The sequence below is a fragment of the Danio aesculapii genome, chromosome 17 (assembly GCF_903798145.1).
Source record: "Danio aesculapii chromosome 17, fDanAes4.1, whole genome shotgun sequence".
NCBI classification, from domain to species: Eukaryota; Metazoa; Chordata; class Actinopteri; order Cypriniformes; family Danionidae; genus Danio; species Danio aesculapii.
This window is the reverse complement of record NC_079451.1, coordinates 48,616,887-48,639,366: the sequence shown is the minus strand read 5'-3', so window position 1 is coordinate 48,639,366 and position 22,480 is coordinate 48,616,887. Positions and strand designations below refer to the sequence as shown.

The 22,480-nt window shown below is 38.4% G+C and overlaps 1 protein-coding gene across 1 annotated transcript in view; it reads left to right on the top strand.

Annotated features, from left to right (window-relative positions):
* Positions 1-22,480, top strand: part of LOC130244123 (kelch-like protein 29) — a 747,683-nt gene that overhangs the window by 518,333 nt on the left and 206,870 nt on the right. Inside the window, 1 exon segment of the mRNA XM_056476409.1 lies at positions 4,188-4,503. Coding sequence (XP_056332384.1) covers positions 4,234-4,503 — 270 coding nt within the window. The 5' untranslated portion in view covers positions 4,188-4,233.

Here is a 22,480-nt window from a genome sequence, read left to right as displayed (position 1 = left end):
ATTTATAAATCTAATCCAGATGGTAATTTGAAGCCGTTACGTGGTGTAATGAGTGATAAACATCATTTTCTAGTCAAACGTATGTAGTTTTTGATGCTTATAAACTGGGTCCTTTTTATAAATTGTAATGCATTTGATGTTAAAGGGAACCAAAGATGAGAAATAACGAAGTACAAATACAAAATTGAACATTTTTACTGAAATATCTGTACTTTCTACTCCTTACATTTTTAAATCAGCCTTGTTACTTTCGTTTTCATGTGTTTTGTGGTGCGATCTATATTATTTCTTGTCATTGCACACTTTGAACACCTTTTTGATTCTATCAATCTATTTTTGTTGAATTAAAGCGCAGTTAATAGTGAAATCGACAACGTTTTCGGCTGCTCGTGCCACTCGCTTAATGTCAGCTGACTCGTGCTTCGCGCAGCCTTGAACTGCAGCTCGTGCTGTATTGAACAGACACTTGTCACTTCATAACTATAGCGGCCGTTTTTGACTGAACTAAATTTATTTTTGATGTCCTGGTCACACTATTTGGAGGGCCGAAACAAATTGCCTCGGGGGCCGGGTTCGGCCTGCTGGCCGCCAGTTGAATAGCCCTGGTGTTTGTTAGATATTTTACAGCAGAAAATTAACAACAAAATTGTTTACAAAATTTTTTATTTTGTGCAGATGTATATGTGATATGTGGTGTAGTTACTACTGTGAAACTAAAACAAGGACTAGTAATGAATACTTTTTACTTAAGTACATGTTTCACGCCGTACTTCTTTTACTTGAGTACAAAGGTGTAGTCAGTACTTCAGCTTTTACCAGTCATTTTAACAACCCAGGCTCATTCTGAAAAGGTACCTCCACGGACGTTTCTGGAGACCGCGAAATACATCCCGGCAGCACGTTTTTCTTTAGATTTTGTTTTCGCGAATGCGCCAGAGGTCGCCGTGTACTCTTTTCGAGATCTTAAATTTCCCTCGCAAGTGCCATTCGCGCCTGCTGTTCTCGCGTAAACCCACCAGAGGCCGCTGTCGACTCACTTTTTGACAGACTTTCTGACTGACTGTGCGAACGATTGGCTGACCCACCCTCCCCCTTCCCTAAACCCAACCAATTTTATCGATTGACCCGCCCACCAACTTCCCTAAACCCAACCAACACGTTTCAAAAGCAATCCTAAAAAATAAAAGCCCTCGTCTGATTTTTTTTTTTTTTTTACCACGTTTTCAGATTTTACCACATTCTCACCCTGCTATTCACTTGTTTGTTTTATATTTTGGATTCTGTTTTTGTCTTACCTGCTTTCTGGAACAACTCTTTACCAAACTCATGGCCAACTCCTCTCTGCATGTCAAATCCGCCGACGGATGTGGCGCGCTAACGGGACAAACTGGTCGCAGCCGGAATGCCATCCATACGGAGGTCAGCTGGTAAGCTCGAAAAGGAACGGCGTCACACCGCCCTGTAGCGTTCGTTTAAAAAAATGAAATTCAACCATACGTACCTCAGGCTACGTAATTCGCTGTCTCCAGAAACGTCCGCAGGGCTACGTTTTCACAATGAGCCTGTGTTGCATTTTAAACATGAGTATCTGTACTTCCACTTGAGTTAAGGATGTGTGTATTTTTGCCATCTCTGAAGGAGACCTATTATGCAAAAATCACTTTTATAAGGGGTTTAAGCACAGTTGTGTGGATATAACCAGCTTCTATTAATAAAATTAACTTTATTTTTTATAATCACACTTGATAAAAACAGTCTGCAGAAACACTTCGATTGACATTCTCCCTTTTGTACGTGTCATCAGAGGGGGAAAGCCCCGCCCACTAGTGACCATCTCTCCCTCATTAGCATAGGACGTTAGTCTTGTTTTTGAATCTGCCACTATGCTGACACACAGGCATTTATAGCTCCGCCCTCTTTTGAAAAGAGCACAATCTCATTTGAATTTAAAGCGACAGTCACCAAAATAACCCAATTAGGATCCAAGCCTAAAAGGGTCAGTTTTAAAGAGTTATAAAACATTATTAGTGTTTTATTTTGAGCACAAACTTCACACACACACACTCAAATCAGAGACTTATTTTACATCTTGTTTAAAAGAGACTTAATAGGCCTCCTAATTTCAGATTCCAGCAGGTGCAAAAATGTAAGATTAATTGCACTGACTACCGAAAATTAAACGCATTAAATGTCATGAAGTGATTTAATTAGAGCTGCCAATTGAGTCATTTTAATTAGATTAATTATCTGATGTGCTGATTAAGCAGTCTCATCAATCACAGTTAATTGCATACATCAATATTTGCACAGAAAAGCACCCAAAACGTGCTTTTAGAACGCAGTTTAGTCTGTTTTATTTTGGTTGTGATTGATCATAAGTCAGTTATTGCTGGGCAAACCCAGCTCTATTGATTATACTGTTGATCATATTTCTGCATAGGTGGCAACATAGTGGCTCAGTGGTTAGCACTGTCGCCTCACAGCAAGAAGATCGCTGGTTCGAGTCCCGGCTGGGTCAGTTGCCATTTCTGTGTGGAGTTTGCTTGTTCTCCCCACGTTGGTGTGGGTTTCCTCCGGGAGCTATGGTTTCCCCCACAGTCCAAACCCTGCAGGCACAGGACATCAACATGATGTCATATTGACGTTGTACCCTAACATCGTGGGGATGTTGGGTCTTGTTTTGGAAAATGAAAATCGGATTGACATCAGAAAGCAACTTCAGGCTGATGTCAATGTCCAAAGTCCAATCTAAAATCAACCAAATATCAATGTCTAATCATGTTACACCTTGACGTTGTGTGGACGTTACCACTATGACATCTGTCAGATGTTGGATGTTGGTCACTTTCCAACACAACCAAATATCAACGTAATTTGACGTTATTGGATGTCAAAATAACATTGTCCTTAGACTGTGGCTAGACATTGAATTTTGCTCACCTGACGTCATGACCTAAATCTAACCTAGTGTTAACATCTTATGAGGTTGTGTGCCTGCTGGGAACACATGCATTATAGTTGAATTGAATAAACTAAATTGGTCGTAGTGTATGAGTGTGTATGGGTGTTTCCCAGTACTGGGTTGCGACTGAAAGGCCATCTGTTGTGTAAAACATATGCTGGTTAGTAGAATTTCTCTACTCAAAGACAGAAAATATTACTTTACAAACTGTATTGTACATAAATAAGATGAACATTTTCATATTAGTCAATAATATTACTGTAATTAATTTAAAAACTGAATAAATATAGATTTACACACATTAACTCAAGTAAATAAACAGAAATAATGATGGGCTGAAAATCTGCAAAATCTGTGGAAAATCTGCAGAATTCTGTGGAAAATCTGCTGAATTCTGTGGAAAATATGCGGAATTCTGTGGAAAATCTGTGGAAAATATGCGGAATTCTGTGGAAAGTCTGTGGAATTCTGTGGAAAATCTGTGGAAAATCTGCGGAATTCTGCGCTCGTGTGGGCCTATCGGTTTAAAGATATCGGCCTAATTTTGACATCGGACCAATAACGTTAACATTAAAAATAGCATTTATCGGCCGATATATGGCCGCCGATATATGGTGCATCCCTAGTTTTTAGTTATGATACTCCTAAAATCATTCTGCATATATCTGCAGATATTTTTTTTTTCTTACAAAATTCTCTGCAAAATAGCAGAAAATGTCCGCAGATTCTGTCTGGCCCTAATTTTGATCAACATGACTTGCACAGATGTACAAAAGCATCAGCAACTTGTTCAAAGGAATGAGAAACTGCTGATGTGCCACAATGATGTGAAGATTGAACAGCTAGTTTTGAGAATTTCTATTCTGATCTGAGAAATCTACCAAAGCCGCTGAGAAAACTGTAATAACAGAATATTAGTTTTTTGGGTGAACTATTACTTTAAATCAGTGTCTCTCATCCACGTTCCTGGAGGACCACCAGCACTGCATGTTTCGGATGTCTCCTTTGTCTGTCACAACCATTACAGCTCTTTCAGTCTCTGCTAATGAGCTGATGATATGAATAAGGTGTGTTAAGGAGACATGGAAATGTGCAGAGCTGGTGGTCCCCCAGGAAGGTGGTTAAGAAACACTGCTTTAACTTACTGTTCTGTCCATTATCTGATCTATATTGTTGCTGTGTATTTATAGATGCTACTACAAGACACTTTTCTGTTCCTCTTCAGGTTTTCTGCAGCTCCTGGTGAGCAGAAGTGTCTCTGGTTCTCTGTCATGATGTCTCGGTATCATCAACGGTTTGAGCGTGATTTCCGAGGCGTGTGGGAACGAAGGGAGCGATGCGGCTCCAACGGCAGCTGCGGCGGGACGGTTAACGGCTGCGTCTCCACTTCCGCCTCCACTGCTAACAACCGTCCCGGCCTCCTGCCTCTGCCTGTCATCCCGTCACTGCTGCCCACTCCGGCCAGTTGCACCACCAGCACCGCCAGCAACGAAATCACCTGCAAGAGATTGAGCCTCACCTGCAGCACATCCAGCACCAAGGTACGACAGAACACACGCTTGTGCACCTCCAGGCGGCTGCTGTTTTCTTTCTTCTCTGAAACACAATAGAGATTTGTTCACGCTTCAGTGGGAGTCAATGGTGGTAATTTATACTGACAAGGTTCAAAAGAGACCAAACTGCCCATGAAAGCTTGAAAGTATGATGCTGTCAATCTAAAGCAGTGGAACTTTTGTTGGAGATACGTATATATCTAGATGTATGTGTATATATATATCATTAAAATTATTAGCTGTCCTTTAAAATGTTTAATTATTTACCAAGTGATTTTTCTAGGCATGATAGTTTTAGGCCCAATCCCAATTCTATTTTTGTACCCCTACCCCTTCCCCTTGCAACCGAGTGTGAAGGGAAAGGGCTTCAAAATTTACCCCTAAGAATTGGGACAGCACTACAACACCAGCACACGTCATCAGATGTCATCGTGAGCTCTTGCTTCATATGAGATCAGACGATGGCGACTGCTGTAGTTATTCCAGTTGTGCTATTTGTTGGTATTTATCTTCAGGAAATCGCTGAAGTCATATATTATGTTATCATAACGATCTAATGTGGCAATAAGATCGTAACAGTACTGCGTATTTACACAGTGGTCATATTCATCTGTGTAAACACACCAAAAACAACATTAACAATATAGCAGACACTGTAAAAGCTCATTTTCAGCCACTAGACAGTACTGACTGGGTGTTCGAGTGTCATCGAGTGTCAGAATGTTGTGGGACTGCTGTAAAGGAGTTATTATTAGGGATTATAGATCGCAAAATTTAGCGTATTTTAAGTATGATGGTAAAACATGAGCGCGGTTATGAATATATCAAAACATGAGCTAGTTTGTTGTAAAAATTCATAGTGATGATAAAAAAATACATATTTGTGGATCTCCTTACTTCTGGGTACAGCTATCCTGCTATTGTAGCTGGTGTATTCTGAGAAATTTTCTTACCCCTTGGTTTCGAGTGTGGTTCTGAAAAATCTCAGTTCGAAGAGGTATTCACCCCTTCCCCTTAGCCCTACGCCTTCAAGCTAAAGAGAATTGGGACACCCCTACCCCTTGGTGTGAACACGCAAAACGAGGGGGAGGGGTAGGGGGAAGGGCTAAGGGGTAGAATTGGGATTGGGCCTTAATAACTCATTTCTAATAACTGATTTATTTTATCTTTGTCATGATGACAGGACAGAATACTTGACTAGATATTTTTCAAGACACTAGTAATCCACTTAAAGTGACATTTAAAGGCTTAACTAGGTTCAGTAGGTTAAGTTGATTGTGCATTACTAATTACATAATTTTTGGACAATAGTGGTTTGTTCTGTAATAATAATAATAATAACAATACAATTTATTTGTAATGTGCTTTTCTTAAACTCAAAGCGCTACAAGGCAAAATACTAGCAATACAAGGCAAAGCAAAACAGCACAGCAATAAAAGATGCAAGAAAACAATAAAAATATAAACCATAAGATATAAAGAGAATAAGAGAAGAATAAAAAGTTAACAAAATGATCATCCTAAGTTAAAAGCAATGCTATAAAGGTGAGTCTTAAGAAGTTTCTTAAAACAGTCCAGAGAGGCAGCTTTCCTAATGCTGATGGGGAGTGCGTTCCACAGCTTAGGTGCACTGTATGAGAAAGCCCTCCCACACATGGTCTTGAGTTTACACCGTGGCTGATTTAAGGTAAGTCCCGATGCAGAACGAAAACTGCGAGCTGAGGTGGCGAGAGTCACCAGGTCACAGATGTAACCAGGTGTTAGCCCATGCACTGTAGACAATAAAAAAAAAAGTCCTAAGAGAGCTAGTAGTAGGGCTGCGCAATAATTTAATAATGCTAATTATCACGATATGCACTTGAAGTCAGAATTATTAGCCCCCCTTTTTTCTTTTTTAAATATTTCCTAAATGATGTTTAACAGAGCAAGGAAACTTTCACAGTATGTCTGATAATATATTTTCTTCTGGAGAAAGTCCTAATTCTTTTATTTTGGCTAGAATAAAAGCAGTTTTTAATTTTTTAAAAGCCATTTTAAGGTCAATATTATTAGCCCCTTTAAGCTATATTTTTTTCGATTGTTTACAGAACAAACCATCGGTATACAATAACTTGCCTAATTACCCTAACCTGCCTAGTTAACCTAATGAACCTAGTTAAGACTTTAAATGTCACTTTAAGCTGTATAGAAGTGTCTTGAAAAATATCTAGTCAAATATTATTTACTGTCATCATGGCAAAGATAAAATAAATCAGTTATTAGAGATGAGTTATTAAGTGAAGTTTCATAAACCAATTTCGAGAGGAGCACGTGATATGATTGAGCACGTCTGGCCACTCATCTGTAATCAGTAATAATCCAATCAGAGTGATCCTAGTTTACTATAAATGGATCATTTTCTCCCTAATGTTTTATCTTCGTTTGGAAGAATCCCCTCTTCCACCCCATCTCCTCCTTTTCCTCCCTTTTCTAAAAGGGGGAGCTCTCGAGACCTACCTGATCTCGGATCTCCTGATATGCTTATCGACCGGGCGGGAGCCCTGGGCTCAAATATCTCCGAGCTCAGGGTTCTCTCCCGGGACAGCATGCCAAATCAGCTTTATACGCCAAGCATATCTAAGTGGGAACTCTTGAAAACTATTATGTTTAGAAATGTGTTGAAAAAAAATATTCCGTTTAACAGAAATTGGGGAAAAAATAAACAGGAGGGCTAATAATTCAGGGGGTTATTAATTCTGACTTCAACTGTATGTATTTCTTTATTTGTTTGTTTGTATTTTTTATATTTATTATTCTGACATAATGCATCTAGACGCATATTGACACCCACAATTTGACTAAAAATGTTTTATTCTTTAAAAAAAAATGCTTGCTAGTTTTTATTTATAGTTATTTATTTCTATCTATTTATGTCTGTTTGTTTCCCCTTGATGATGGATGGACCCCACTGAAAAGCAACAGTTGACGGTCACGTCAAGTTTGAGATGTTTGCGGGATCATTATGGTGCCACATGTGTTTGTTGTCTCCGCTTGCGGCAAAAAAAGGAGATTAAAGCGTGTGCAGTGGCGGATCTTAGGGTCAATTTTTCTGTCATCCATCATGAAAGGCCTGCAGCCGTATCTCTACAAGCCATCTCTGATAGTGCAGAGCGAGACTCTTATTGATCTGTGTCAAGAAGAAACTCCTGCTACCTGCTTTCATATTGCAGACGCACCGGAGAACCAATAAAGCAATCTTAGATTCACAGACGTCCGCACTGGGGAAAGAGCGAGGTCAAAAGCAATATACTTGTGCATCTTCCAGTCAGCAGCGAGCGTCTTTCTGTCAAAAAAATCGGAAACTTTATTATTTAAAGGTGACATTTTTATGCCCCGTTTCATAAGATGTAAAATAAATCCTGAGAGTGTCTTTGAAGTTTCTCCTCAAAATACCCCACAGATCATTTATCAGAGTTTGTTAAATTTGGCCTATTTATTTGGCTGTGAGAAAAAAAAAAAACTTTTGTTGCACGTTTTAAATGACAAATCCACTAGAGGGTGCTATGTACAGTTTTGCAAATCTGAAATACGTTGCTTATTGTACATTTCATTGCACGTTTCAGTTGACAAATCCACTTAAGGGCGCTGTCTACATTTTTGTGAATCTGAAATACATTGCTTAGGGCAGTGTTTCCTAACCCTGTTCCTGAAGGCACACCTACAGTACACATTTTCAACCTCTCCCTAATCAAACACACCTGAATCAACTTATTATAACATCAGAAGAGACTCCAAAACCTGAAGTTAATGGGTCAGATAATGGAGACATCCAAAATATGTACTGTTAGTGTGCCTCCAGGAACATGGTTGGGAAACACTGGCTTAGGGTATGGTTCCTTGCACATTTCAGATGGCATACACTAGAGGGCACTCTGCAATACGTTACTTAGGGTATGGTTCCTTGCACATTTCCAACACAGGCTCATTGTGAAAACGTAGCCCTGCGGACGTTTCTGGAGACAGCGAATTACGTAGGCGTAGGTACGTATGGCTGCATTTCATTTTTTTAAACAAACGCTACGGGGCAGTGTGATGCCTGTATTTTTCGCGCTTACCAGCTGGCCGCTTACCTCCGTATGGACGGCATTCCGGCTCCAACCAGTTTGTCCAGCTAGCGCGCCACGTTCGTCGGCGGATTTGAGATGCAGAGAGGAGTTGACCACGAAGACGGTGGTTCGAGTCCGGTGAAGAGCGGTTCCAGAAAGCAGGTAAGACAAAAACAGAATCCAAAATATAAAACAAGCAAGTGAATAGCAGGGTGAGGATGTGGTAAAAAAAGTCAGACGAGGGATTTTATTTTTTTTGATTGCTTTTGAAACGTGTTGGTTGGGTTTAGGGAAGTGGGTGCGTGGGTCAATCGATAAAATTGGTTGGGTTTAGGGAAGTGGGTGGGCGGGTCAATCGATAAAATTGGTTGGGTTTAGGGAAGGGGGAGGGTGGGTCAGCCGATCGTTCGCACAGTCAGTCAGAAAGTCTGTCCAAAAGTGAGTCGACAGCGGCCTCTGGTGGGTTTACGCGAGAACAGCAGGCGCGAATGGCACTCGCGAGGGAAATTTGAGATCTTGAAAAGCGTACACGGCGACCTCTGGCAGAATCGCGAAAACAAAATCTGCAGAAAAACGTGCTGCCGGGACGTATTTCGCGGCCTCCAGAAACGTTCGTGGAGGTACGTTTTCAGAATGAGCCTGGGTTGCACATTTCAGATGACATACACTAGAGGGCACTCTGCATTTTTGCAAATCTGCAATACGTTACTTAGGATATATTTCATTGCACGTTTCAGTTGACAAATCAACTAGAGGGAACTGTCTGCATTTTGGAAATCTGAAATACTTTACTTGGGATACGTTTTTTTGTACGTTTCAGATGACATACACTTGAGGGAGCTGTGTATATTTTTGTTAAACTGAAATGCGTTACTTGGGGTACATTTATTTGCACATTTCAGATGAAAAGTCCACCACAGGGCACTGTTTTCAAATCTAAAATGCATTACTTAGGGCAGGGGTTTTCAAACTGTGGGGACATTGAGGCGTGCGTAAATTATGATGACCATTTTTTTGCGTTGACTAGAGGGAATAATATGATTAACATTAACTCTACAGCTAACTATCAGGCACCTGTAGTTAATGTGTTCCAGTAAAATATATACAAATAAAATGAACCGGGTGCTTTTTTTTAAAACTAATGACGGTGAATGAATGAAAGTCAAACAAACAAACAAAAAAAATGCTGTTCAGAATCAAATCAGCAGGATGCCCATGGATCGTTCACTTACTTTGAAGACACTACTGACTACGTTTTCATGGACATTATTAATAGTTATTTGGCTTAATCTATATAATATAATTACGGTGTTTACGTGAAGTGCTTTTTGAATGTTGCGTCACCAGGGTATTCACGCTTCCTGCAGAGTCTCATGGAATTTTGGGTGTTTCATCTTTAATTTATGGCTTTAACTGCAGTTCGGCAGTTTCACTTTCACTCATGAACATTTCATTCATGCCCCCGTGACAATATTTGACAGTATTTGACGCGAATATGAAGGACTGGATTGAAGAGTGTTGTTTTTATTGATACCGCACGTCAAATGAAAAACTTCCGCATTTCGTGGTGTGTGTGTGTGTGTGTGTGTGTGTGTGTGTGTGTGTGTGTGTGTGTGCGTGTGCGTGTGCATGTGTGTGTGTGTGTGCGGTCCTTTACTGATGGCCGTGTGTGTGGATCTGGTCACAAAATGCGGCGAAAAGTCCTACATGACGATAGGTTTGATTGTAGTGTTTACTTAAATAATGCCACTAATATCTGCATACTCCACGTCTTAATTTCATTTCTGTTTAGTTCAGTTTTGACTTTAGTCGGATTAAGGTAATTAAAAATCGCTGTTTACATAGTGACTCTTAAACAGAGTATTTTCTTAATCATATTAAAATCGTATTAAAGTATCGTTGCCCATATAAACATACTCCTAAAAGTTTGAAAACCCCTGACTCAGGGTACATTTCATTGCATGTTTCAGATAACAAATCCACTCAAGGGAACTGTCTGCATTTTTCCAAATATAAAATATGTTACTTAGGGAACGTTTCATTGCATGTTTCAGATGACAAATCCAAAAGAGGACACTTGTATATTTTTGTGAATATGAAATACGTTGCTTAAGGTCAGATTCCTTGCATGTTTCAGATGACACACTACTAGGTGCTGTCTACATTTTTGCAAATCTCTAATACGTTACTTAGGGTATGTTTTATTGCAAGTTTCAGTTGACAAATCCAGTTGAGGGCGCTGTCTACATTTTTGTGAATTTGAAATTTGTTGCTTAGAGTTTATTTCATTGCACGTTTCAGATGACTAATCCACTAGATGGCGCTGTGTTCCTTTTTTCGAATCTGAAATACTTAGGGTATGTTTCGTTGCACGTTTCAGATGACATACACTTTAGGGGGCTGTTTACATTTTTGTGAAACTGAAATATATTACTTGGGGTACGTTTCATTGCACGTTTCAGATGACTAATCCACTAGATGGCGCTGTGTTCCTTTTTTCGAATCTGAAATACTTAGGGTATGTTTCGTTGCACGTTTCAGATGACATACACTTGAGGGGGCTGTTTACATTTTTGTGAAACTGAAATATATTACTTGGGGTACGTTTCATTGCACGTTTCAGATGACTAATCCACTAGATGGCGCTGTGTTCCTTTTTTCGAATCTGAAATACTTAGGGTATGTTTCGTTGCACGTTTCAGATGACATACACTTGAGGGGGCTGTTTACATTTTTGTGAAACTGAAATATATTACTTGGGGTACGTTTCATTGCACGTTTCAGATGACTAATCCACTAGATGGCGCTGTGTTCCTTTTTTCGAATCTGAAATACTTAGGGTATGTTTCGTTGCACGTTTCAGATGACATACACTTGAGGGGGCTGTTTACATTTTTGTGAAACTGAAATATATTACTTGGGGTACGTTTCATTGCACGTTTCAGATGACTAATCCACTAGATGGCGCTGGGTACATTTTTGTGAATCTGAAATACTTAGGGTATGTTTCGTTGCACGTTTCAGATGACATACACTTGAGGGGGCTGTTTACATTTTTGTGAAACTGAAATATATTACTTGGGGTACGTTTCATTGCACGTTTCAGATGACTAATCCACTAGATGGCGCTGGGTGCATTTTTGTGAATCTGAAATACTTAGGGTATGTTTCGTTGCACGTTTCAGATGACATACACTTGAGGGGGCTGTCTACATTTTTGTGAAACTGAAATATATTACTTGGGGTACGTTTCATTGCACGTTTCAGATGACTAATCCACTAGATGGCGCTGGGTACATTTTTGTGAATCTGAAATAATTAGGGTATGTTTCGTTGCACGTTTTAGATGACAAATCCAGTAGATGGTACTGTCTACATTTTATCAAATCTAAAATGCGTAACTTCGGGTACGCTTCATAGCATGTTTCAGATGACATATCTACTTGTGGGCGCTGTCTATATTTTTCTAAATCTGAAATGCATTACTTAGGAAATGTTTCATTGCACGTTTCAGATGATAAATCCACAAGAGGGCACTATTTATCTGTTTTGTGAATTGGAAATACGTTGCTTAAAGTATGATTCCTTGCATGTTTCAGACATGTGCCATACACTAGAGGGCGCTGTCTACATTTTTGTGAATCTCAAATACGTTACCGTCTACATTTTTGTGAATCTGAAATATGTTGCTTAGGGTCCATTTCATTGCACGTTTCAGATAACACTTCACTAGAGGGGGCTATCTACGTTTTTCTAAATCTGAAATACTTTACTCGGGGTACATTTCATTGCGCATTTCAGATGACGCACTAGAGGATACTATTTACATTTTTGTGAAACTGAAATACACTACTTGGGGTACGTTTCATTGCATATTTCAGATGACAAATTCACAAAAAGGCACTATTTATCTATTTTGTGAATTGGAAATACGTTGCTTAAAGTATGATTCCTTGCACGTTTCAGACCCTTGACATACACTAGAGGGCACTGTCTACATTTTTGCAAATCTCAAATACTTAGGGTATGTTTCATTGCATGTTTCAGATGACATACACTATAGGGCGCTGTCTACATTTTTGTGAATCTCAAATACGTTACCATCTACATTTTTGTGAATCTGAAATTTGTTGCCAAGGGTACGATTCATTGCACGTTTCGGATAACAAATTAATTAGAGGGAGCTGTCTACATTTTTGTGAATCTGAATTACTTGGGGTACATTTCATTGTGCGTTTCAGATGACGCACTAGAGGATGCTATTTACATTTTTGTGAAATTGAAATACATTACTTGGGGTAGGTTTCATTGCATGTTTCAAATGAAAAATCCACTAGAGGGAGTTGTCTTTATTTTTGCGAATCTGAAATACATTACAGATAACAAATCCACCAGAGGGCACTATTTACATTTTTGTGATACTGAAATACTTAGGGTACGTTTCATTGCACATTTCAGATGACATACATTAGAGGATGCTATTTACATTTTTGTCAAACTGAAATGCATTACTTGGAGTACGTTTCATTGCACGTTTCAGATGACAAATCCACTAGAGGCTGCTGTCTAAATTTTGGCAAATCTGAAATACGTTACTTGTAGTACGTTTCATTGCACATTTCAAATGACATATACTAGAGGGCGCTGTCTACATTTTTTGAATCTCAATTAAATTACTTAGGTCACCTTTATTGGACATTTGAAATGCCACGCACTATAGGGAGCTTTCTACATTTTTGTGAATATCGTATTTTTGTGAATACGTTAAAGAGCCCATATTATGGGTTTTTGAAAATGCCCTTCCATGTAGTGTGTAACACAGCTCTAAGTGAAGTGAAATATCCAGCTAAGGCTTAAATCTGTAAGTGTACAGTGTTTAAAACTGTTGATTCATCTATAAAAGAGTCGACTCATAGTGCTTCAAACGAGTCGTCTTGATAACGAGTCATTAGGTGTTTCGCGATGACGCAGCTACGAAACACAAGCCTCGCCAGTAGTTACGCGCGCAAACCAGGGAGATTTGAAACCTGCGGCCCCGCCCACTAACACAGAAAAAACACTAGACACACACACACAGACGCCGCCGGTCGAATGAAGTCACGCTGTGCTCAGATGGATAATATTGACAGTCTCTACCCAAAGATGAGTTGTGAACTGTGAAGAGTCAGTGGTTGAGGTTTATTCACTAGTGTAAGTAAGTGCGATTAAAATTGTTGCCTCGTTTAACTTGCAAATTATGTATTTATTGTGTTTTGTTACTTGTTAACCTGGTACAGTACACGCGGTTACTCTTTAGTAGAGAGAGAGAGAAAAAGAACAGGTCGAGTTTGTGACGCCTAGGGGCTAGGAGACAGGAGACTCGCGTCGCTTTCCCTAGTTCTTCTGAGGAGCGTTGTGTGTGTGAGAGAGAGAGAGAGAGAGAGAGAGAGAGAGAGAGAGAGAGAGAGAGAGAGAGAGAGAGAAAGAGAGAGAGAGAGAGAGAGAGAGAGAGAGAGAGAGAGACTCGCGTCGCTTTCCCTAGTTCTTCTGAGGAGCGTTGTGTGTGTGTGTGTGTGTGTGTGAGAGAGAGAGAGAGGGAGAGGGAGAGGCTAGGAGACTCGCGTCGATCTCCCCAGTTCTTCTGAGGAGGGTTGTGTGTGTGTGTGTGAAAAAAGCCTTACACTATGAAGCGTGTATGCACTGTGACTACTTTTATATTGTTGATTAGCAGCTGGGCATTTCACTCTGTCTCGTGCTGAAGCCTGTCACTGTCGACCAATCGCAGCAGGCTGTCATCGGTCCAATCAGCGCAGATTAGCTTCGCGCTGAGGAGGGGTTTGGGAACAAATGAATCGCTGAACGATTCATATGGGAGTCGCTGGGATAATTAGGTAAAAATAAATGCAGATTATAAGACCATCAAAGTGTTTTATGACCTTGCATGCATATTAGACTGTTGTTGGAGACCCTTACAACCTAAATATGACCCTATTTCATGTATAATATGGGCTCTTTAATGTCTACATTTTTGCAAATCTCAAATACATTACTTAGGGTACGTTTCATTGCACTTTTCAGATGACATACACAAGAGAGTGCTGTCTACATTTTCTTTCAACCTGAAATATGTTACTTAGGGGCTGACTTCACGCTTTTTGCGTTGAGAGGCGCCTTTTTTAAATGACTTACTAATGGCCATGATGGTTTTGCGTGCTGCTTATGCTCCCTGCGTGCCTCGCAATTTTGGCATTGCACACTAGGGGAAAAAGCGGGTTACATTATAATATAAAGGAGAGACTAGTGGTTACTGTTGTGGTTTATGCAGAGCTGTATGACTTCACAAATCTTGAATATCACAACATTATTAAATAATGCAATTATACCAATATCAACAACAACACTCGCACACAATACGCAGCTGATTCAGACGTTGCCTAGCGGCGTAAAAAGCACCTTGCGTTTTCAGAATGGAAAAGTGCATTCGTTGTGATCTGCCCCTCATGCTGTGTTCACACAAGACGTGGAACGCGCGGATAAATCACGCTGTTCGCATTATTCGCACGTCAAATCCACATTATTCGCACATCAAATCCGCATTATTACCACATCAAATCCGCATTATTCGCACATCAAATCCGCATTATTCGCACATCAAATCTGCATTATTCGCACATCAAATCTGCATTATTCGCACATCAAATCTGCATTATTCGCACATCAAATCCGCATTATTCGCACATCAAATCCGCATTATTCGCACGTCAAATCCGCATTATTCGCACGTCAAATCCGCATTATTCGCACATCAAATCCGCATTATTTGCACGTTTAATCCGCATTATTCGCACGTCAAATCCGCATTATTCGCACGTCAAATCCGCATTATTCGCACGTCAAATCCGCATTATTCGCACATCAAATCCGCATTATTCGCACATCAAATTCGCATTATTCGAACATTAAATCCGCGTTATTCGCACATCAAATCCGCATTATTCGCACATCAAATCCGCATTATTCGCACATCAAATCCGCATTATTCGCACATCAAATCCGCATTATTCGCACGTCAAATCCGCATTATTCGCACGTCAAATCCGCATTATTCGCACATCAAATCCGCATTATTCGCACGTCAAATCCGCATTATTCCCACATCAAATCCGCATAATTCGCACATCCCGCATTATTCGCACGTCAAATACGCATAATTCGCACGTCAAATCCGCATAATTCGCACATCAAATCCGCATTATTCGCACGTCAAATCCGCATAATTCGCACGTCAAATCCGCATTATTCGCACATCAAATCCGCATTATTCGCACATCAAATTCGCATTATTCGAACATTAAATCCGCATTATTCGCACATCAAATCCGCATTATTCGCACATCAAATCCGCATTATTCGCACATCAAATCCACATTATTCGCACATCAAATCCGCATTATTCGCACGTCAAATCCGCATTATTCGCACGTCAAATCCGCATTATTCGCACGTCAAATCCGCATTATTCGCACATCAAATCCGCATTATTCGCACGTCAAATCCGCATTATTCCCACGTCAAATCCGCATAATTCGCACATCAAATCCGCATTATTCGCACGTCAAATCCGCATAATTCGCACGTCAAATCCGCATAATTCGCACGTCAAATCCGCATTATTCGCACGTCAAATCCGCATAATTCGCACGTCAAATCCGCATTATTCGCACGTCAAATCCGCATTATTTGCACGTCAAATCCGCATTATTCGCACATCAAATCCGCATTATTCGCACATCAAATCCGCATTGTTCGCACGTCAAATCCGCATTATTCGCACGTCAAATCCGCATTATTCGCACGTCAAATCCGCATTATTCGCACGTCAAATCCGCATTATTCGCACATCAAATCCGCATTATTCGCACATCAATTCCGCATAATTCGCACATCAAATTCAATTCAGAACAGACGCGGATTCGCACCATGGGCAGGGCTTCTGTCTGCCCGGTGACTGTAGCTTCGTTGGTAAATGGCTAACATGGATTCTATTGAGAGAATAGCTTTATGTCTTTATGATGGCTGAAAAACAGTGTCGAATTGTTTGGAGCGGTGTCTGAGTCCACTAGATCTTTTCAGAGGTGCACCAGCTCTGTGAGTTCATCAGCTCCTCCAGAAACTTAACCTGGATGATGGAGGCTTTCAGTGGTGCTTCTGACTGAGCCGAGCCCAGTTTGAATAACTGTTGTCAGTGTCGGCTTGAGGATTTTCCCCTGGGACACCAACAACAGGCGATACGTCAAAATCATGGCCCCACAAGAGCAAGCTCCTGATTGGTTAACATAGCGCGAATTTCCTCTGAAGTTCAGATTTTCGAACACGCAAAACGCTCAGTTCGCACTGTGCTATTCGCGCCATGCCATTCACGCGTATCGCGCCTTAGGATGTCTATTCGCGTCTTTGCATTGATATGACATATAAATCACTCGTGCTTGACGACACTTCCGCGTCTGGTGTGAACGCAGTATAAGGGTGCGCTTTGTTACAGATTTCAGGTGACATCCACTAGAGGGCGCTGTATACATTTTTGTGAATCTGAAATATGTTACTTAGGCCATGTTTCAGATACACATCCACCAAGAAGGCAGGGCTTGTCATACAGATCACTTAGCGAACCACTGACCCAAACCCTTGATGTTGAAAGCACAAGGGTTCAAGTTTGAACGATGGTCAGGTGATGCAGTTTGCTGATAGATATTGGTGATTGCATCACCAGCTCTCGTGCTTTCGTCATCAAAAGCATCCGGACTACAATTTCACATGTGCAGAGAATTGTTTGTCCAGGCTGTAAATTAACATTAATAATATTATAAAGAATCTTCAATTTCCTACACTGAGCCTCACTAGGAGCCATGGGGAAGCTGTCACCATTCACTGCCATTATATGAGTCACCAAGGAGCACGGATTCAGCTCAAAATCATTTGAAATGTTCTACTGAACAAAATAAAAGGTGCCTACATCTTGGATGACCTGTTGGTGTGTAAATTAACAGGACATTTTCAATTTTGGGTGAACTATCCCTTTAAGCTTGGGAAAAGTCTTATTTTCCTCATATGTCACCTTTAAAGTATCGGTGTATTGGCTTGGCTTATTCTGGGATTGTATCGCAGGGTTCAGTGGCGGCGCGAGCAGCCCATAATTGAGTGTTCGCTGAAGTCATTTGCTTACATATTAAGTTACGAATCTCAATGAGAAGATTGGCTTTGTGGCCTTTTGCGGCGTGATCCTGCGAAAAAAGTCGTTGCTCTCGCGAGGCAGATATAAATTCTGTCAAATGACTCAGAAGGGTCAATTTGTCGCATTCAGACTCATTAAAATGCTGAAGTGTTGGAGAAGCTGCTTTGAAACTTTGCTACAGGCTAATTATATTTTAAAGAAGTCAAAGTACTGTCTGGCTTTTTTTTTCTGATTAAAGTGGCTGTTTAATGGAGGCATGTCTTTTTAGATGAGTTTCTGTTTATCAGACGTGATGGTTTATTGAAAGTAGAGAAGTGATGTTTGTTTATCCATCCATCATTATGTCATTTCATCCATTCATGTATCCAACATTGTTAATTCATCCATACATCTGTCCATCATCCATCCTTCATGTCAATCCATCCATCCTTCCATCCATTATCATGTCCATTTGTTCATCCGTCATATCCATCCATCCATCCATCCATCCATCCATCCATCCATCATATCTATCCGTCTATCCAACATATCCATCCATCCATCCAACATATCCATCCATCCATCCATCCATCCATCCATCCAACCATGATATTCATCCATCCATCCATCCATCCACCCATCCACCCATCCATCCATCCATCCATCCATCCTTCCAGCTATCCATACAACAGTCCATCCATCCATCCACCCACCCACCCACCCACCTACCCATCCGTCCATCCAACCATTTTCTTTACTTCTTGAGAAAGGCTTTATTTAGTTTAGTTTGGCTTGAATAAATGTAGTTTTTAATTTGTATATAATAATTTTTAAGGTCAATATTATTGGCTACAGAACAAATCACATTTATCCAATGACTTGCCTAATTAACCTAACTTGTACGTTAACTTCATTAACCTTTAAATGTCACTTTAAGCTGAATACCAATATCTTGCAAAATAACTAGTAAAAGATTATGCATGGCAAATGTCATCATGGCAAAGACAAACTCAATTAGGTATTAGAAATGAGTCATTAAAACTATTGTTTAAAAATATGTTGAAAAATTCTTCTCTCTGTAAATCTTATATAATTATATATACACTCACCGGCCACTTTATTAGGTACACCTGTCCAACTGTTCGTTAACGCTCATTTCTAATCAGCCAATCACATGGCAGCAACTCAATGCATTTAGGCATGTAGACATGGTCAAGACGATCTGCTGCAGTTCAAAGCGAGCATCAGAATGGGGAAGAAAGGTGATTTAAGTGACTTTGATCGTGACATGGTTGTTGGTGCCAGACAGGCTGGCCTGAGTATTTCAGAAACTGCTGATCTACTGGTATTTTCACACACAACCATCTCTAGGGTTTACAGAGAATGGTCTGAAAAAGAGAAAATATCCAGTGAGCGGCAGTTCTGTGGGCGCAAATGCCTTGTTGATGCCAGAGGTCAGAGGAGAATGGCCAGACTGGTTCCAGCTGATAGAAAGGCAACAGTAACTCAAATAACCACTCGTTACAACCGAGGTCTGCAGAAGAGCATCTCTGAACACACAACACGTCCAACCTTGAGGCAGATGGGCTACAGCAGCAGTAGACCACACCGGGTGCCGCTTCTGTCAGCTCAGAACACGAAACTGAGGCTACAATTCACACAGGCTCACCAAAACTGGACAATAGAAGATTGGAGAAACGTTGCCTGGTCGGATGAGTCTCGATTTCTGCTGCAACATTCAGATGGTCGGGTCAGAATTTGGCATCAACAACATGAAAGCATGGATCCATCATGCCTAGTATCAACGGAGGTTGGTGGTGTAATGGTGTGGGGGATATTTTCTTGGCACACTTTAGGCCCATTAGTACCAATTGAGCATCGTGTCAACGCCACAGCCCACCTGGGTATTGTTGCTGACCATGTCCATCCCTTTATGACCACAGTGTCCCCATCTTCTGATGGCTACTTCCAGCAGGATAACGCGCCATGTCATAAAGCTTGAATCATCTCAGACTGGTTTCTTGATCATGACAATGAGTTCACTGTACTCAAATGGCCTCCACAGTCACAAGAACTCAGTCCAATAGAGCATCTTTGAGAAGTGGTGGAATATGGAGCAAAATCTCTGAGGAATATTTCCAGTACCTTGTTGAATCTATGCCACGAAGGATTAAGGCAGTTCTGAAGGCAAAGGGAGGTCCAACCTGGCACAAGTAAGGTATACCTAATAAAGTGGCTGGTGAGTGTATAATGTAGTCCAGTTAAAATCAAATATAAGTTTAACAGAGATAACTTTTTTTCATATAAATATATATTGTATTTATGAATAACAAAGCTCCTAATGTGTATATTTAATTATTATTATTATATGTTTTAAATGTTATTATTATTATTCTTACTAACTTCATTTTTGCATTTATTTTTACTTGCTTTATTTTATTTTAATTTATTAGTTTGTTTGTAATAGATATTTTCTCACTGAGTGCTGTTGCGGTTCTCCATTACATCTCCTGTGATGTTTTGAATGACAAAATAAAGCAAACTTGACCTTAAACTTGAACTCTTACTATCATTTCATTTGGACTTCAGTTGTGCACTTTTCAGTTAGAGTTACAGCAGATCTCGACTGTGCGACTGCTGTTTCAGACACATTTGCTTTTAACTTCTCCCTCGTAATCATGGCCATCTCGTGTTGCCTCTGGAGATGCCCTGAAAGCTTCTTGAGTGTTTCAGCCTCTGTCTTTCAGAGTCGCTCATTTAGATTTACTTTAACTCCATTATGCAAAACGGCCAGCCAAAACAAGCAGGACAGAAAAGAAATATTTCCTCATCATTATACAATCTTATGAATCTCTTGTTATCGTGCAGCATTGTGCCTATTCATATTTATATTTCTCATAATAATGACAGTTCTGCCACGCTGCTGTAAACAACTCATAAACAGGCATATCTCTTGTCAATTTGGGGAGAATTCGGATTGTTAGGATTCAGGAGTCACACAACAGAGGATTTTCATCAGTTCAGCAGAATGATTGCATGATAACTAACATGTAACCAATTTTGCTCAATTAGCACAAGATTTAATTAATACATTAAATTAAATTAAATGATTTCATTAGTCCAGCAGAACGATTGCATGAAAATTTTAACTAATTGTGCACAAATAATACAACATTACATAAAAAATATTTGAAAACATTATAGTCAATTAAACACTTTTACTTCAAGATTGGAGGTCAAGTAGAGGCACTTGATTTTTTTCTTTCTATGTTAAACCAAAATGTGTTTAATCAGGCATTGGAATGAATAAAATAAAATAAAATAAAATAAATAAAATATAAAACATAAAATATAAAATACAAAATAAAATACAAAATAGAATACAAAATGGAATACAAAATAAAATACAAAATAGAATACAAAATAAAATATAAAATAGAATACAAAATAAAATAAAATATAAAATAGAATACAAAATAAAATAAAATATAAAATAGAATACAAAATAAAATAAAATATAAAACAGAATACAAAATAAAATATAAAATAAAATATAAAATAAAATATAAAATAAAATACAAAATAAAATATAAATCTAAATTAAAATTAAATGAAATATAACATTTTAAATTAAATATAAATTAAATAAAATTTTCAATTAAATATAAAATTAAATAAAATTTAAAATGAAATACAAAGTGAAATAAAAGAAAATATTAAACCAAATACTAAAATAAAATAAAATTAAAATACACTTAAAATAATAAATCTAAAATTCAATTAATATAAAGTAAAATAAAAGAATATATTAAAAGAACAAAATAAATCAAATTAATACAATAAAATAAAAATTAAAATAAAGTAAAATTGAAAATAAAATATAAAACTAAATAAAATGTAAAGTTAAATATAAAGTAAAATAAAATAAAATAGTAACTAAAATAAAATAAAGTAAAAAATGAAATAAAAAATAAATTAAATATAGCATAAAAATGTATTAAATATAAATTAAGTATAACACAAAATAAAAAAAATTCAATAAATATAAATTAAAATACAATTTCAAATTAAATAGAAAATAAAATTAAATGTTAAATTAAAAATTTTATTAAATCTGAAATTAAAATACACTTAAAATAATAAATATTAAACTTAATTAGTATAAAGTAAAATAAAAGAACATATTAAATAAACAAATAAATCAAATGAAAAAAAAAGAAATTAAATTTAAAATAAATTTAACATGTGCTACAGGTGAACTGGGTGAGCTAAATTGTCCGTAGTGTATGTGTGTGTATGGATGTTTCCTAGTGATGAGTTGGTGTTGGAAGGGCACCTGTTGCGTAAAACATGTGCTGGATAAGTTGGCGGTTCATTTTGCTGTGGCGACCCCAGATTAATAAAGGGACTAAGCCGAAAAGAAAATGAATGAATGAATGAACAAATAAAAAATTAAAATAAAATAAGCGAAAATAGGAAATTAAATATACATTTTTAATTCAATTAAAATAGATTTAAAACAATAAATAAATATAAAAAAATAAAAATAAAGTAAAAGAAAAAAGAAAGTTAAATATTAAAATAAAATTAAATAAATAAATAAATATAAATTTAAATTAAATTAATATAAAGTAAAATAAAAGAACATATTAAAAGAGCTTATTAAATTAAATATTAAACATTGAATTAA